General features: G+C 50.3%; 6 protein-coding genes across 6 annotated transcripts; 4 read left to right on the top strand and 2 right to left on the bottom strand.

The window, feature by feature from the left end:
* Positions 1–118: 118 nt before the first annotated feature.
* On the top strand, positions 119–2,739 carry BCR38DRAFT_340653 (P-loop containing nucleoside triphosphate hydrolase protein; the record flags this gene model as incomplete). Its single annotated transcript, XM_040855805.1, has 3 exons — positions 119–301; positions 356–416; positions 527–2,739. The coding sequence occupies 3 exons, from the start codon at positions 119–121 to the stop codon at positions 2,737–2,739; spliced, it is 2,457 nt and encodes an 818-aa protein (XP_040716371.1).
* A 1,782-nt stretch (positions 2,740–4,521) lies between these two features.
* On the top strand, positions 4,522–6,891 carry BCR38DRAFT_465724 (interferon-induced GTP-binding protein Mx2; the record flags this gene model as incomplete). The annotated part of the gene is made up of 6 exons (XM_040862711.1): positions 4,522–4,788; positions 4,844–4,954; positions 5,015–5,089; positions 5,129–5,187; positions 5,242–6,148; positions 6,199–6,891. 6 exons carry the CDS (start codon positions 4,522–4,524, stop codon positions 6,889–6,891), a joined length of 2,112 nt encoding a protein of 703 aa, XP_040716372.1.
* Positions 6,892–7,789: 898 nt separating this feature from the next.
* BCR38DRAFT_193260 (DNA glycosylase) lies at positions 7,790–9,931 on the top strand. Its single transcript, XM_040854027.1, has 2 exons — positions 7,790–9,825; positions 9,874–9,931. The coding sequence occupies exon 1, from the start codon at positions 7,797–7,799 to the stop codon at positions 9,693–9,695; it is 1,899 nt and encodes a 632-aa protein (XP_040716373.1). The 5' UTR covers positions 7,790–7,796; the 3' UTR covers positions 9,696–9,825; positions 9,874–9,931.
* Positions 9,932–10,119: 188 nt separating this feature from the next.
* On the bottom strand, positions 10,120–12,405 carry BCR38DRAFT_342315 (major facilitator superfamily domain-containing protein; the record flags this gene model as incomplete). The annotated part of the gene is made up of 4 exons (XM_040855934.1): positions 10,120–10,954; positions 11,008–11,225; positions 11,275–11,815; positions 11,867–12,405. 4 exons carry the CDS (start codon positions 12,403–12,405, stop codon positions 10,120–10,122), a joined length of 2,133 nt encoding a protein of 710 aa, XP_040716374.1.
* A 510-nt stretch (positions 12,406–12,915) lies between these two features.
* On the top strand, positions 12,916–13,697 carry BCR38DRAFT_193279 (uncharacterized protein). The gene has a single exon (XM_040854028.1). It carries the CDS (start codon positions 13,133–13,135, stop codon positions 13,616–13,618), a length of 486 nt encoding a protein of 161 aa, XP_040716375.1. The 5' UTR covers positions 12,916–13,132; the 3' UTR covers positions 13,619–13,697.
* Positions 13,698–15,147: 1,450 nt separating this feature from the next.
* BCR38DRAFT_340973 (homoserine O-acetyltransferase) lies at positions 15,148–16,731 on the bottom strand (the record flags this gene model as incomplete). The annotated part of the gene is made up of 2 exons (XM_040855830.1): positions 15,148–16,195; positions 16,247–16,731. 2 exons carry the CDS (start codon positions 16,729–16,731, stop codon positions 15,148–15,150), a joined length of 1,533 nt encoding a protein of 510 aa, XP_040716376.1.
* Positions 16,732–17,053: the final 322 nt, after the last annotated feature.

Consider the following 17,053-nt stretch of genomic DNA (forward strand, 5'->3'; position numbering starts at 1 on the left):
CTAGCCAACCAGAATTCGTCAATTGACCTTAGTCTTTGAGGAGCAGGCCGCCAAAAGCCCAAACTTTAATGGGTTAAAGGCGTTCAGAAAATATAGAAATCGTCTGCACGTCGAAGGGATGAGCTTTTTGGCAATTGTGACCAGAGCTCGTGTGAGATGTCCAGGGCGATGTCCAGGGCGATGGCCTCATACCATAAGACCAAGGAGGCTTGGTCTCAGGGCCATATCCACTCCACCAACTTCTTCTGAGACTGCAATAGACGATGTTCGAAACATCGGGATCATTGCCCATGTCGATGCGGTAAGTGGAACGGCCGTTTATGCGCTGCACTGTCAGTACTGACCATGACTTCAGGGCAAAACAACAACCACAGAGGCTATGCTTTACAACAGCGGTGCCACTCGACATCTCGGAAGTGAGCCTCGTATTTTCTTAATTCATATCGAAGTGCCTTCTCAAATTGAGTCAGGACGCAACTTTCGGGATGCAAACTAAAATTGGGGTATATTCATTGACCAAAATTAGATGTGGACCACGGGGATACTGTCACCGACTTTCTCCCTATGGAGAGGCAAAGAGGCATTACAATTCAATCAGCAGCCATTACGTTTAAGTGGCCTAAAAAGGAGCGTTTGAGGGCGGGTGGCAAGGAGCACATCGTCAATCTCATTGACACGCCAGGCCATCAAGATTTCAGATTCGAAGTAGAGCGCTGCTTGCCAGTCCTGGATGGTGCTGTATGCGTCATTGATGGCGTTGAAGGAGTCGAGGCACACACGGAGAGGGTTTGGTCTTCTGCTCAGGAGTTCAAGGTGCCTCGGATAGTCCTGGTGAATAAACTCGACCGTGAGGGTGCTTCGTTCAAGAAGTCTGTGCAAGATATTGGTCTGAAGCTCAACGGCATGCCTTTAGTATGCCAGATTCCCTGGTGGGAGAACGATACCGTCAAGGGTATCGTGGATGTCATATCCCGCTCTGTGGTGAGTTGGGCAGGTGCTGGCAAAGACAATCTTGAAGAGCTAGCCAAGAAGACACCTCCCTTTCTAGAAGAGATTGAACGCGCGCGTGAGAAGCTTATCGAGAAGCTCTGCGAATATGACGACGTACTTCTAGAGCTCTGGACCGAGCGCGGTGGAGATATCCCAAGCGAGGATATCAAACACAGCATTCGTCGCAGCATTAACAACGGCGAGGCCTCCCTCGTTCCCGTCTTTGCAGGTTCGAGCCTGAAGAACATCGGTGTAGCGTCACTACTCGATGCTGTCAATGATTACCTACCGAGTCCACGAGACCGACCAGAGCTGCAAGTCCGCGTTGGTCAAGAGACGCATCCTTTCTCTCGCGTACTGGAGCTTTCACGCACCCAAAAGGTACCAGTAAAGCAACGGTCGACAATTGAAGCCCTAGCCTCCGTGTTCAAAGTCGTCAATGACCCCAAGCGAGGCATGTTGACATTCGTGAGGGTGTACCATGGCATGCTTAAGAAGAACACCCCAATGTGGAACGCTAATCTTCAAGATTTTGAGAAGCCCCTCAACATCATGCAAATATCGGCAAAGGATCATATCGAGGTTCCTCAGCTCTTAGCTGGGCAGATCGGTGCTCTCACTGGCCTGAAAAAGGCCCGCACTGGAGACACTATGCTGATATATACTGGGAACAAAACCCCCAATCCACCATTTCATAACGTCAAGGTTCGACCGCCAGAGATCCCTCCCGCTGTGGCATTCATCGTTCTGGAACCATATACAAGCACTGGTGCGAAAGCGCTAGAGGCCGCGTTGGAGAATCTTGCTCGGGAGGATCCAAGTCTCAGGTGGTCGTTGAATGAGAACTCAGAGCAGTATACACTGTCTGGGATGGGCAAGCTTCACCTGGAAGTTGCAAGAGACCGTCTGGAGAAACATTACAAGCTCGAAGCCCACTGGGGTAGCATCGAAGTGGATTATAAAGAGTGTGTAACACAACCTACAGAGACTCACCGGGTCGTATTCGACAAAACTATTGGCGGCAAAGCCGGTGCTGCCGCCTGCAGTGTTTCCGTCCAACCGCTGGAGTTGAACGAAAATGGGAGTGTGGCAGATTCTGACTTTGAGAGAGACGGCAATATCATAAGGGTTTTGTTTCCCGACAACTCCTTTGCCGACAATGAGGATATTAGGCTGCACCTGATGAATGGGGCAGTATCAGCACTCGCACGAGGCCCACGACGGACCTCTCCCTTGCACCGATGTCTCGTCACGGTTACCTTTGATGCTTCGACTGACTATTTCGGCCCAACGCCCGCAGGCCATTACGCTAGTGCCGCCAATCAAGCCGTCAGGACGGCTTTGAGAGAAGCACACAAAAACGGATCAATCGGGATCCTTGAACCTGTGATGAGGGTTGTGATTACTTGCCCTGAGTCTTCTGCGGGGTCAGTCCAGCATGACCTTCATTCTTCTCGTGGTGGCCATGTCCTCGAGGTGATGGATATGCAAGAAACGGCGGCCAGAGAAGGCAGTCAAATAGACGTATCTGACATTTATGCGCCTCCAGATCCTTACGAATTTCAAACAACTCTTCGTGAGACCCGGAAGGGCAGTTTGCGGATGCTCGAAATCATCGCGCAGGTACCTCTAGCTGAGATGCTCGACTACGATCAGCATCTGCGGAGCATGACCGCAGGAAGACACGCCTTGGTTATGTCCCTGGACACATTTGAACAAGTCACGGGGTCCAGAGAGAAGCATCTTTGAGATAGTCACATCATCGAGGATGTGAGTAACACTGATGGGCTTGCCGTGTGGCAAATGGATATAAGCCATGAAGCCCTACCTGCCTTCACAGTCAGCATGATATATGTAGAAGGCGGCACTTCGTTCTATTCATAACCGAAAAATGGTTAACAAATTTGCTCGTCATGTATGACTTCCTTCCCAATCCCCGCCCATTTTCATCTGCTTGACGTTGGGAAGCAGCCGGGAAGTCAGTTAGGTAGCATAGCCAAAAACATGCTTGAGTACCCAAGTTCTGACGTAAAATCATGGTTCGTCTACAGGATCGGCCCCATGTCTTCTAAGTAAACCGAGGCTGCTTGTTCCAAGTCCCAGTCGGGGCACCCGTTGCGTTGGTGATCCTTTCTATTTCAACCTTCCACACTGTACCCTTTTCCTTGAAAATGTATCGATTCCTCGACTTGGCGGGTGCACTCAATCGTAGCAAATGTTTCCATGCTGTTGTGCTCATTGTCAGTTGTCCAGTGTTAGGGACTGTACACAGTATTGGTACTACGAAGGTGCGTGGGGAACAACTGCCAAGCCGCCCCGGGGGCAGGGGAGTGGTGGGGAAGACGGGGGGACCCTTACATACACTAGTTTATGTCTCGGTGCCGTGGACCCCTCTATGCCTGGGCCACACTTGCCCACACTCATCTGGTATGCCTAGTATGTTCATCATTTCAATTCTTTCAGTGGTTGTGATAATCCACGTCATGCAGACCTGGCCACCTCGGATTCCTCCTGGCCCCTTTTGCAAACCCATTTCCTTTCTTAAACCCCCTCGCTTCGTCCTTTCCAGTCGCCAAAATGTTTTTGGTACTGTGACTGTGCGATACCGCCTGCCGAAGCGGCCTGCAGAGCGGTCGGCTGCCTCAAGTGGCCGCGAATTCGGTCTCCGTGATTGCTATCTATTTCATTCCTTCAACGAATTCTTATGGCTATGCAATCCTTACTAAGCGTTTCCTACAGTTTCTATGCTTTCTTTTACGAGTTGGGTGGCTTTGATTCGCGGGTTGAGGCTATGCTGCCATGCTGTGACTACTCCTTACTAGCGTCCCGGTTCAAATCCCAGTCACTACAATTATTGCTGTTATAATACTATTGCTGGCAATTCAGCCTAATTGAGGCTGGTACTGAAGTGTCAATGGGCTTGAAGGGTGAAGCTCACGACTTGATCCCCGTTTGCATGAACATATGTATAGAGTACCGTTTGGACTTATTGGGATCCTTACGTTTTCGGATGACCGCTCTTGTCTGTATGCAGACATCAGACACATGTACATGTTCTGCATGCCTTCCAAGTTGGAGGACCGCCATTTTCGTTATTCAGAAGCTCAACAGGTAGGTGGGGAGCTCTGCCAACATGCGGTCTCGTTTGTGGCTTCCCGATATCTTTATCACCTTCTTTCGCCGTAGGCCAGTAAATCCGTTTGCCAGTAACAAAGTGGAATATCCATACGGCCACTTGTTCTGACAGATTCCAAATCATCCATGACATCTCGAATTGCACAGGTTGCCTTGGGAAATCGTATATTAACCCAAGAGCCCATCTTTTCTGGTGTAAAATCAGTTCAATACTTGACAACATTATCTCACAACGCAAATCTTCAGAATGGGCAGCACCATACTTGACGTAATTGGCGCCAGCCACGGCAACTTGGCTACATTGACCAAGGTCGACAAACTGAGAGAACTGATTGGTTCCAGAACCTCACTTCCTCAGGTAGGTCTTCTAGTCTCAAAGTGATCAGACCATAGTTAATGTCTCAGTTGGTCGTGGTTGGCGATCAGAGCTCGGGGAAGAGCTCTGTTCTAGAAGGCATTACAGGATTCGCCTTTCCACGAGATGCTGGACTCTGTACGCGGTACGCAACTCAGATCACTTGTCGAAGAGAAGACCAACAGAGCGTTATCGTATCCATCATCCCCCATGAGGACTCGGATCCCGATGAGAGGGTCATGATCAAGGAGTTTCACAAGACTCTTGATGAGTTGACTGATGCAAGCCTCGCCAACATCTTCAAGCAGGTATGAGAGTCACTTTGCCTACGAAGGTCACGCTAATTCTGTTTTCCCTTTTCAGGCGAATGAGACGATGGGACTACGAAGCAGTGAAGATGATGAGCAGACCGATGGCTCAGCGCGCCCTACCTTCAGTGAGCACATCTTGAAGATCGAGATTTGTGGACCTAATGTATGTTCATCCATCCTAAGTGCTCTTTGATTCGTATATCCTGACTTTCCGTAACAAGAGCACTTTACCGTCATTGACGTTCCTGGAATCTTTCGCAACACCGAAGGAAAGGATTACATTCTATCTCATCATTATGTGCAATATTTTGACTGTTAAACAGGTGCCACAACCGAGAGAGACATAGAACTTGTCAGAGATATGGTGAAGAAGTATATGAAAGACCCTAGAACCATGTGGGTTTCCGTCTTGTGTCGACCTCAAAGCTCCAACTAATCTGAAGGATTTAGTATCCTCGCCATTATGCCATGCAATGTCGACCCAGCCACACAAGAGGTTCTCAAACTTGCCAAACAGTTTGATCCGCAGATGACCAGAACGATGGGTGTTCTCACAAAACCAGACCTGGCAATTGAGCGAGCCATTCAGCAGATTGCCATAAACCACGTTCTCGGCAAACGAGGTGATCTAACATTGGGTTACTACATTGTCAAGAACCGTGGCCCAGACGATGTCACGATGTCTCTCGCGGAGGGGCAGATGAAAGAAAAGAACTTCTTCTCAGAGGATCCCTGGTCAACTCTGCGCAACACAGAGAGGGCGGGAATCTTCGCCTTGAAACTCAAAGTGCGGGAACTACTGATCGATCTGATCAAGCAGGAGTTCCCAAAGCTTCGAGCTGAGGTGACAAAAGAACTGGTCGATCTCAAGACTCAACTGAATAAGATGGGACCGTCAAGGAGCGACCCTCTCTCACAACGAGCCTACCTAAGCAATATGTGCGAAAATTTCCAGTCCATCACTCGAGATGCTCTCAGTGCAAACTACACAGGCAACAATATTTTCTCGGACAGCGACAGTCTTCGGCTCATCACGCGCGTAGTAGAAGCCAATGAGGCATTCTCCAACCAGATCTCCTGGGCAGGCCACACGAGATCGTTCACTGATAGTGGAAAGCTGCACCAAGAAGAATCGGAATCTGAGGAGGATCCTTTTGGTCCACAGAAGACTCGCAGTTTCTCTTTCGCCTCAAGACAGTCATTGGAGTCCGAGGACCTGGCGGAGGCAGTTCAATTTCCCGAGCTTGACAGCATTCTGCAAGAGTCCTCAGCAAGGCGTCATATCAAACATGACGATGACATCATGGAATACATTGAGCTTGTATACAACAATAGTCGAGGTGCTGATCTCGGAACAGTAAGTCAACAACAGGCGATGCACTATCTTGTCACTAACCACTTTTACAGTTCAGCGGATCAATGCTTGCAGCCATCTTCAAAGAGCAGACCAAGAACTGGGAGTCGATAACACTGTATCATGTTTCCCGTTCCATTATCCTGGTCCACCAATTCATTGTAAAGGTAATCGAGGAAGTCTGCCCCGACGCCCATGTTTTCGACACGCTTTGGAACGACCACATCCTCGAAAAGCTGCAGCAGACCTACATCCGGGCCATCGACAAAGCCAAATACCTCCTTTCCATTGAACGAGAACACTTGCCATTCACACTGAATCACTACTTCAATGATAACCTGCAGAAGTTACAGGGTGAACGCCTCGTGTCTCTCATGAAGAACCTTGGCATATCGGATGATACGGGCGCGCACCTCACCTGGCCACAGGTTGGCAACCTGTCCGCCAACAAGGGAAACCCAGAACACGTCCGCGAGTACATCCATGATGTGCTTTACAGTTACTACAAGGTCGCGTTGAAGCGCTTCGTCGACGTGGTATGCCAGCAGGCTGTCTTCTATTACCTTCTGAGAGGTCAAGAGAGCCCTCTCCAGATCTTCAAATATGAACTGGTCAATGAATTCAGCGACGAGGAGTTGGAGAACATTGCGGGTGAAAGTGCCTCGGTCAAGGCTCAGAGGGCGAAATTGGATCGTGATATTAAGGATTTTGAGGAAGCGATGAGAGTATTGAGGGGCTCGAAATGAGTTGCGTTCTGGTAATGATGGAAGAATAGGGACAAGGGCAATCCCAGGTGAGGTTTTTTTGCTTCGACGTTCTGGATACTTGTGTGCGCGCGCAATGGTTCTGATTTTATTCTTGGGATTCTCTGTATTTCATAGAAACGCTCGCTTAACCACAGATCTCACAATTGGATGTTTACTGGAGTGCCTACCTACACTGGAAGCGACCTCCTCTGGTGAATATGATATCTAGTGACATATTGTCAATGCTAGCGAACCGCGAAAGTGAGGTGATGACGGCATGACAGTGATACTTGCTAGTTTAGAAAGATTGAACTGAGCTGCTCCCAGGGGGCGCTACTCAAATTCCTGCCGAAACCAGGACAAACATAGGTGAAATCAAGTCCTAGAGGGATGCTTGCGTTGTTTGAACAATACTCACTAAGTACATTACAAGGCATGGAGAAAAAAAGGACGGGGAAGCACGTATTGGTTTTATTATTAGCTGCTAATATTGCATATGTAGAGAAATGACTTCTTTTCTCTCTGTCATTTGCATTTTGCATATAGAATTGCTCCTATTCGCCTATCCGGGCCCAAATCTTCCCAGTTACCCTTTTTGCCTGAGATCGTGGCAAGGGTGATGGATGACTTACATGGGATCCATGGATCAACACAGGCAATACCTTGGAACAGTACGCAAAGGAAATTGGCTTCCAAGCCTAGAAATACAGAATGCGTTAGAATATTACAGCTATCATCACAATTCCCTTGCGCCCTGGTATTTCCCTTTTTTTCAGAGAAGGAAAAGCAGAAGATAAAAAGACTTGAGAGGACAGGAGTCAGCCACGTGATTGCGCGTTAAGCACTTTTCCCTCCATGTCGCGTCGCGGTTTCTGACTTCCTCAAACTCCAACTTTCCCGCAAATATGACACGATCATCACGAAATGCCCAGCAGCCAAGCTCTCCGGCGCCAAATTCAATGGCCAATGTGCTCTCATCATCCACCAAGGACAACGAAATCAAAACTTCGCGGCCAGCCCGAAAGAAGGTAGTGCGAAAGAGGACGCGGAGCGACGCGTCTGACAGCGACTTCAACCAAGAGAACGAGGCAGCCGTTGCAGTTCCCATCACCAAGAAGCGGAAAACAACACGCTCGGCAAAGGAGGCTGCCAAATTTAACGATCGGATTTTTGGAGCAAATTGGATAGAGGATCCCATCTTAGCCGCCTGCGATCCTCCTGCTCGTCGCCACGGCCTGGATTATCATCGACCACTCCTGCTTGATAGCCGACATGGTCGTGGCTCTCTAATTAACTGGTTCGACTCGGTCAGCACCGCGCGTAGCATGCCATGGCGGAAGGAATGGATAGATCCACGCTTAATTGCAGATGCCTCGTTGTTGCGATCACGGCTGGAACGTCGCGCATACGAGGTCTGGATATCCGAAATCATGTTGCAGCAGACCCGCGTGGCCGTGGTCATTGACTACTGGAACCGGTGGATGGCAAAATGGCCGACTATCCAAGACCTGGCGGCTGCTGAACCAGACGACGTCTTGGCCGCGTGGCGGGGTCTTGGGTACTACAGCCGTGCGACGCGGATTCACGAGGCTGCGAAGCTGGTGTGCGAAAACCACAAATGGAAAGGCCTTCTCCCAGCCGCAGCGGAAGATCTCGCGGCTGGTGTCCCCGGCGTCGGACGCTATACGGCGGGTGCGATCAGTTCCATTGTCTTCGGACAGGCTGCGCCAATGGTCGATGGGAATGTGCTCCGGGTGTTAAGCAGGCAGCTTGGCATATTTGGAGATGTCAAAACGAATAAAATCGTCATTGATACGCTGTGGGCTGCCGCTGATGCTCTAGTCAAGGCCGTGGCACGAGATTCTACAGAGGGCAGTGACAAGGACGAATCGGATAATTCAGTTAGCGATCGGCCCGGGCGATGGGGTCAAGCACTGATGGAGCTGGGTAGCACGATCTGCATACCAAAGCCCAATTGCGCGGCCTGTCCTGTCAGTTCAACTTGTCGCGCGTATGGCGAGGGCATACAGCTTGCTACGAGAAAGGGACTTGTGTCGGGTAAGACTACGGCTGAAACCGACAGCAAGGCTAGTACATGCGACATGGAAGATATTTGCAGTTTGTGCGACCCTTTCAGAGAGTTCGCGCCACCCGATGAAGAAGACAACAAATTGGGATCTAAGGCCTCGAAAAATATGACAACGCCAGCATCCAAACTATCATCTAAGAAACAGGCGACGTTACAGGCCTTCGCGTTCGCACAGCCCAAGAAAATAGACAAAAAGCCCTCAAGTTCGTCCCTTACACTTAGCACCGCGGCCATGGAGGTAGTTACGAACTATGCACGGAAATTTCCCGTCAAGACTATTAAGAAGGCGGTACGGGAAGAAGAGACTCTAGTCTGCGCCATCCGGCGAAGCGACGGACGTTATTTGATCCGTCGGCGTCCTGAGAAAGGTCTGCTTGCGGGGCTATGGGAGTTTCCTAGTTATATACTTCCAGAACCAGGCAAGGGAACGCCAAAGACTCGCAAGCGCGATGCCAAGCAGTACGTGTCCAGTTTGGATGCCGGCGCATTTGACGGAAAATTGAAGCATCTTAGTGAGCTGGGGAGTGTACCTTGGCTCTTCTCACACATTAAATTGACGATGCATGTTCATCTCTTTGAGCTCGACAATGCCAATGTCGAGGAAAGTTTTGGCTCTGATAGTCGGAGCAGGTGGACCGATACCGTTGGTGAGGAGTCAATGGGGACGGGGATGCGGAAATGTTGGGATTTGGTGAGAGAGGCCGCGAGTTCGTGATGGAGTAGAACCTATTCGAGCATGCGAACGAACCATCTTGCATCGGCGATTCGTGCCGAGGCGAGGTCTTTGAACTGGACAATTTGCGGAACTGTCTCAATTGTTCGTTGTTGCGAGGAAGAATAACCAGGTACGCTACGCCGTTCTCAAGCATGGATATTATATTGACTTAAAGTAGTGCATGAAGCAACAATCGCAGTCGGCACTTATTTGTGCTTTGATTCTTTTTTCGTGGCCCCTTCCCGACGAAAGTCTGCAATTCTGATCGCCTATCTGATGAACATACGAAGTATCCGACCTCTAACGGTCATAATATGGATGTCGGACGGCGACTCCAACATGCTACTCTAATATATCGTGTCGTGAAACAGACCTCACACCTTTATACAGAAGTCCTTCGAGATCCCCAGCAGAGGACTGTATCTCACTTCAGCAGACTACCAACGTCCGTTAACTTGATATTCTCAATCGGAGTCGGATGTCCTCCCCTATCCACCCTCCCCCAGCCAGCTCCCCAGCCGGGTAACAAACCACCGTGTGCTCCGGAAACATCTCCATCCTCTCTGGCAGTGGTAACCGCCGAGGATACGATACCCATCGTCGAGCTCGTGCTGCTCATCTCGTAACCAGCGCCATCTTTGCTTCCGCCCCTTTTGCGCTTCCATCTCCTACCCTCTCTTTTCGAAGCATGCGCTTGCTGCGCCGCGAACTCAGGCGACGTCATGATGCCCACTCGACCATTCCGCGCATTTCCTCCCTTCGCGGCCCGGTAGTTGAACCCCGCCGGCTGCCCGCCCGAAAACGGATTCCGCCATCTTCTCTTTGGTGGGGCCACACCACTTCTATTCTGGCCGGCGTTGTACGAAGTCGGCGGCTCGCCCGCTAATTCTTCAAGGCTAATGCCCTTCGTTTCAGGGATGAGCAGCGAAAATAGTGTCCCGCAAAACATGAACAATGCAAATATCTGCATAAGGCGGTCGATCCAGGGTGAGCAGGCGCTCCCAACGCAGTCAGCGGGCGAGTCCTTGTTCAGGAGCGGGATCGAGATGACCTGGGCGACGATGGCGCCGACTTTGCCCATAGCTGCCGAGAGGCCGTGGCCGCTGGATCGGTAGCGCGTCGGGAAGCATTCGCCGGGGAGGACAAAGGTCGTTGTGTTAGGGCCCCAGTTGAAGAAAAATTGGGCGATGACGTACAGGGCCAACATGGCGCCCTGGTGGAGGTGCCGATAGAAAAATCCGAGAATGCAGAAAATGATGCTGTCACGGTCAGCTTTTTTTACCTTTTCCTGAGTGGGAATCGATTTGCTCACGTCAAAAATATAAATCCGAATATCTGCAGCGGCTTCCGCCCAAGGGTGTCGATAGTGAAGATGGCGGTCCAATAGCCTGGGAGTGAGCCTGCCACGGCGAGAATAATGGTTCCTATTGCGTTGTTGAAGAGTTGATGGTACAAAGTCTCCCCACTTGCATAGCCGATTGCATGCAAGACTATAGTGTTGTTCAAGCCCAAGCCATAAAAGGCCAGGTCCTACACGCGGATGAGAACTGTTAAGTCGGGTACAGTGGGCAATGCTTACCAAGAAGAACCAAGACATGGTTGTCCCAATCAGAACCTTAGCGTTCTTCCACTGTCTGAAATAGGAGAACAGATCGGGCCAGGAGGCCGAAGGTATGTTCAATGAGGGGGAGGCAACCTTCTTCATCCTGGCTTGCTGGATCTCATCAATCTCTCCCTCCGACTTACTCGCCATATAGGCCTTGATGTCAGCGCCCGCCTTCTCGACATCCTTCGCCACCTCGAACGTGTACCGCGGTGTCTCGGGAATAGTGATGCGGTAGTAAAGCGCAAAACAAGCGGGAAGAGCGCCGACGCCAACAATGATACGCCATGAACGATCCGCAGCCGTTTGGCACATGTAGTCGCATTGGGTTACGTTGGGTGCATTGTGATACGCGTCTTTGAAGGCGACTGTCACGATAAGGGCGACGACGGCAGCGGAAAGTTGACCTAGCCCCTGCATGGAAAATACTGCGGCCATCATGGCGCCTCTCCAGCGGGTGGGCGAGAACTCGGCTGTTATCACGGATGATAACGGGTGGTCACCTCCAATCCCGACGCTGGTTCAAGTCAGCTTTTATATACCAAACCTAATCGAACAGTGGCCTTACCCCATCATAATCCGCCAGAATGTCATAAGGCCGGTAAAGCTCATCGACTGGGACGGTGCAGCCAGAGTACAACCCAGCGTTGAGACGACAATAATTCCCAACTCAACTCCATACATGCGACGCCGTCCGAAGACATCCGCCAACCACCCCAACAACACCTGCCCAATGACGATACCAGCGCTGGTGGACGCCTTAAACGCTTGGCTGACGGGAGTCGGTAACGACCCGTAATTCCCTCCGTAGCCGTTGCCCGCATCTTCGGGCGAACCCTGCCAAAAGACGACGCCGAGCAGCGTCGTGATGAGGTTGATGGCGAATATATCGTATGAATCGAGGAAGAATCCGATCCCGGCCACTACCACCGCTCGGACGTGGTATAGTCCAAAGGGAACCTTGTCTATCTCTGAGAGGGCGAGCCGACGTCTGAGGTTTGGATCTTGGATATGGCTGAAGTCGTTTGCCCAGTTGTGGAATGCCCGATTGCCCCCGAAAGTTCGCGTACGGGCGATGGGCTGCGCTGGCTCTGGTAGCATTTCCATCATAAACGCATGATGTAGTGATTCCGGAAACCGAGGACACTGGAAGCCTGGCTCACGATTCGGATTGAGAATGCGGCTATATTGCAATAACACAGTCGACTCGGAAAACTGAAACGACCGCGCGGGCCATTATGCTGTGTACATGTTAGGAAACTAGGTAAAATATACACAATTTCAAGGACAAGCGCAGTACACAGAGCGGCCCCGATGCGAATGAGACACCACTGGCATACGCGATAATTCGAACACCGTCAGGCTTTCGGAGGCGAGGCGTTAAAGAAGCTCTGACATGACAAACTGATTGAAAACAAAAGATCGAACAATAGAGTTGCACAATAACAAGAAGTGGCAGTGTCATTTAAGAAGGTGTCGAGTTGGATAACAGGCGTGGTTTTCTTGGGGGGCTGCGGGAAAGGGTTCTGACCTAATGACATACGCATTTTGACACCCCCCTCCCCTCCCCCCGTGCTTGCAGAATAACGTAAGAGGGGCAGGGTTGTTTGGGTACGGGGGAGATGAGCCCGCGAAGAAAAGTGTCAGTTGAATACCTAAAGAAGATGGGATGTCAGATCTGACATTGGGGTCTAAATGTTGTGGCCCGCTTTGGGTACCAAGGTCTCGGTCTCGAGCGCGGAAACTGGCAATGGTCCTTGCAGTAATGTATCCAGGATGAAGCACTGGTAAGGTTTTGGTGCATAATCCTACATTGCCTGACGACGTTTAATGTATGACCGCAACAGATGGGTTACTCCAAGACGAGGACGCCGTTAGCATTGGAGGCTCAAGGATGCCTTTGATTATGATGGTTTCCAAGTGTTTGCAATGTGCAAACTCGCAAATCCCAGACTCAGTAGATGACAGGTCAACTCCAACCGTCCACGTTACTAATCTCCAGGGCACGTGGGGCTTGGGGATTAACAAGAATGTGCTTGCCGTGCAGCAGCCAAGACACTCTACCAATACTCCTGGAGCCAACTCCAAGAGCCTCACAAGGCATCAAGTTGTCGCATTTATTAAGGACAGCTCTCGCTCATCAACTCAACACACTGCCTGGAAGTCGCGCAGAAAAAAACCATCATGGACTCCATCTCAACACGTCACAGCAGTCAACTTCACCTCAATGCATCTGCCAATTGAGCTGATGACCCTAGTCGGTGTTTCGGCAGTAAAGGGAGAAGGCCACATCAACCTGCACATTTTAGGTAACCAATAAAATCGGCGAAATCGACAACGTGCTCTGAACGATGCTTCCTGTGCCACAACATTTATTTTCGGTAGAGCTTGGTCAACTGTATCAAGATAGTTAACACAAACCTCCCAATGATAATCGAGGGATGTTGTGGCAAGGCTTTCCACGACATTTAAGTGGTCAGCCTCTGCGATCGTAACACACGTGCCCTACGGCAGGTGTTTAAATAAGCGGTGTATAAGCATATAGTGTGTCTTATGATAGTGGGACAAGTTAGTTGTATTAGTAAATATTTATTCCAGTGTCCCAGGATCACGGATTTTATCCTACACTTCACTAAGGACCCTCTCATAACTAGTACCAACAGGCCATTCAAACTTAGCTCGTGATCTAACAACCAATCCGACAGTCTACCTGAACAGATTCAGCTTGAAAGGCTCTGTTTCTATATAGTTGAGTAAGTACCAACTAAGGATGGAAATATGTAGTTTCCGTATGTTCATTATTACTTAAGGATTGGTCTTCTTTTTATAAAGTCTTCCGTCTTGTAATGTGACAATATGCTAGTATAGAGCCGGTTCAATGTATAAGCGCCCCTTTAGACGGTTGAGCTTAGAAGGTTGAGCTTAGAAGGTTGAGCTTAGAAGGTTGAGCTTAGAAGGTTGAGCTGGCATCGATTCTGCTCTTGAACGTTTCACTAAAAGGGTTTGCCATGCTCTTCAACAGAAACACTAGACAGTATGCCTTTCAGACGCATAATCTATCTTGTTTCTTCTCTGCATAAAGGTGGGCTGCGTTGCTCTCAAAAGTGTAATAAGGTACAGTCCGTGCCTCTCGGTAATTGTCACTGTGCCTGGTGTCTTGGTTGTCGCGCCAACAGGGACGATAAGTCTTGACGTAATTCCCAGGAAAAATCCGCCCTTTGTCATCAACTTTGCAACGTTCTCTTCATACTTCATACATATACCAGGGCGAATATTTCGTCACTGGGTCGCGAGCCGATCCATCGTGCCCATCAATAAATCCCTGGAAACCAAGCTCCGGCGAATACAAATACAGAAATGGAGTCCTTTTCGCTCGCCGCATCACATTCGGGCGCTATCAATCATGCACACACCATCCATATTAGTCCGTCGACAGCCGATGCTGTGAGGGAAATTCGGTTGGTGGTGACAGTCATTGTGGTTGGCTGGGTTGCAGTCGCTGGATTCAGGGCGTTCTTCAATCGGGAGAAGACCGAGACATGAGAAATTACGAGTGAACGGGACGAAGAGCCGGCACATTCTCGGAAGCCACATCAATGGAAAAGCTGAATATCAATGTCGATGTCATCTCCAGAATCCAGCTTTCATCTCCATGAGTAGCAACGCCACAGCTGGTAGACTTATGTACAATATGGGCCGGTTGTTTTCCGTCGTCACCAGCTCGACATATGTCACATATATCAAATCTTTATGCTTGACGATCAGTGGCTTGCGGCATACCTCTGGCACTGTCTTGGTTATTGTGCTATGCAGTGTGCCTATTCAGCCACGAACTAATGAGTTGTGCGGCTACCAAGCCGTGATATCCTCCACCTCGGCCTCACCAAACACGCTTGACTTGGTCAGCTGTCCAACATCAGCCACTTCCGCAACCTTCCCTTCCCTAGCCATGATATCCGGCAGTACTTCAGCCAGGAACTCCAAGATGTATCGGTTGACTTGCTCGAACTGTAGTAGGAAAGCGTCATGGCCCTCCTGGCTCACAATCTCACGCAATCTGGCATTCTGGATGTGGGCAGCCAGTTCCTGCTGCTCTGCGAACGTGAAGAGGCCGTCACTCTCGATGCCAAGCACCAGAGTCGGCTGCTCGATGAGTGCCAACGCCTCAGCAATGCTGTCAGCTCGATAGCGCGACACGTCATGCGTGTCCAGCTTCCGTGTAATAGCGATGTAGCAGTTGCTGTCAAACCGCTTGACGAACTTTTGCCCCTGGTAGCGCAGGTACGATTGAGCAGAAAAGTAAGTCGTGGTGGGGATTTTGTCGCCATCAGCCAGGCTTTCCTTCTTGCCAGAGAACTGAGGATCCAAGTTCAAAGCCTGATTGACAGTTGAACTAATTGAATTCGACCCGGCCGTGGTAGATATTTTGCTCGGCTCGCTGTTCTTTCGCGAAAGAGAACCACGTGTCGTCTTATGACCATCGTTATGGATGTGGAAGTGCGCCTCGGAAGGCGTGCTGGGGCGTTGCAACTCTCGAATTGTCTGGCGTCTTGCTGGGTCTGGGGTGTTTCGGCCAAAGCGTGCTTCGAAGGAGTTCCGACTACGGTATGTTAAGAGCGCTGACATGCGGGCGGCCCCAAGACCCGTGGTTGGCGGGTCGTCGAAAAGATAATAGCCGTCGTCATATTTGGGGTCGGCATATATGCTCTGTCTTTGAGCCTCTCCCCAGCTGATGCCCCAAGCACTATGCCGACTAGAGGTCGCTATGGGCACTATGCTGCGAACGTAGTCCTTGCCAAAGTATGCCCACTCCAGCACGAGCATGCCGCCCATGGACCCACCTACGACGGCGGCCACTTGGCGTACTCCTAAGTCATCGAGAAGCAGCTTGTGAAGACTGGACCAGTGTCAGTCTATGGACCTGGGAACATGTCGTTATTTTACTCACTTGACATCGTCCCGGATGGTGGTCAGGGGGAATTCGGGGCCGTATCTCTCGTTGTTAGGGTCGCCGTCTTTGGCCGTGACTGGGCTAGCGGTGCCATACGGGCTTCCCAGACTGTTCATGCAGATTATGAAGAACCTCGAAGTATCGAAGGCTCTCCCAGGACCTCCCAACAAAGGGCCCCACCAGTCGCTGACATCAGCACTGCCAGTGAGGGCATGGCAGATGACCATGGCATTGTCTCGGTTGGGCGACAACTTGCCCCGGGTGGAGTACGCCAGCGGTACATTCTTCAAAATGACACCGGATTCGAGCGTAAAAGATGGGACAATGGCGATCTCCTGGTCCGGAATCAAGGTCGCAAACGGGTTCTCAGGCTGCTGCCGAGATCTTTCTTGGAAGTATTCAGTCACGGTTCTTCTTCTCTTGCCCTTGTCTTGCTTCCGGCGAAAGGAGTAATCACAGATGCAAAAGTAGAAACTGACCATATTTTGGCTGGATGCCGTTCTTGTCCTTATCTGCCATCTCGGCAATCAGACGACTGGGCTCTTGGGTATCTTTATTTTCGACGAGGGAAAGGTGACGTGTGTGCTTCAGATGACACCAAGAAAATTACAGCGATCTTCTATTCTTCGTTGTCAATAGCAATTGTTATTTCTGAGGTAATAAGTAGCAACAATTCCAAACTTGGGCACGTCATATCAGAACCGTAAATTGGTACTGTGACTCCTCGGACGCATTCTGCGGCACTTGTGGTTTGGGGTAGAAATGAATTTATCAATCACCTAAGTCCGACTGACGGCCGGTTAA

The sequence above is a fragment of the Pseudomassariella vexata genome, assembly GCF_002105095.1.
Source record: "Pseudomassariella vexata strain CBS 129021 chromosome Unknown BCR38scaffold_6, whole genome shotgun sequence".
Lineage (NCBI taxonomy): Eukaryota > Fungi > Ascomycota > Sordariomycetes > Amphisphaeriales > Pseudomassariaceae > Pseudomassariella > Pseudomassariella vexata.

Bases quoted from the DNA above. Each gene is read 5' to 3' on its own strand.
- BCR38DRAFT_193260 (XM_040854027.1), top strand. From the start codon at position 7,797: ATGACACGATCATCACGAAATGCCCAGCAGCCAAGCTCTCCGGCGCCA.
- BCR38DRAFT_193279 (XM_040854028.1), top strand. From the start codon at position 13,133: ATGACCGCAACAGATGGGTTACTCCAAGACGAGGACGCCGTTAGCATT.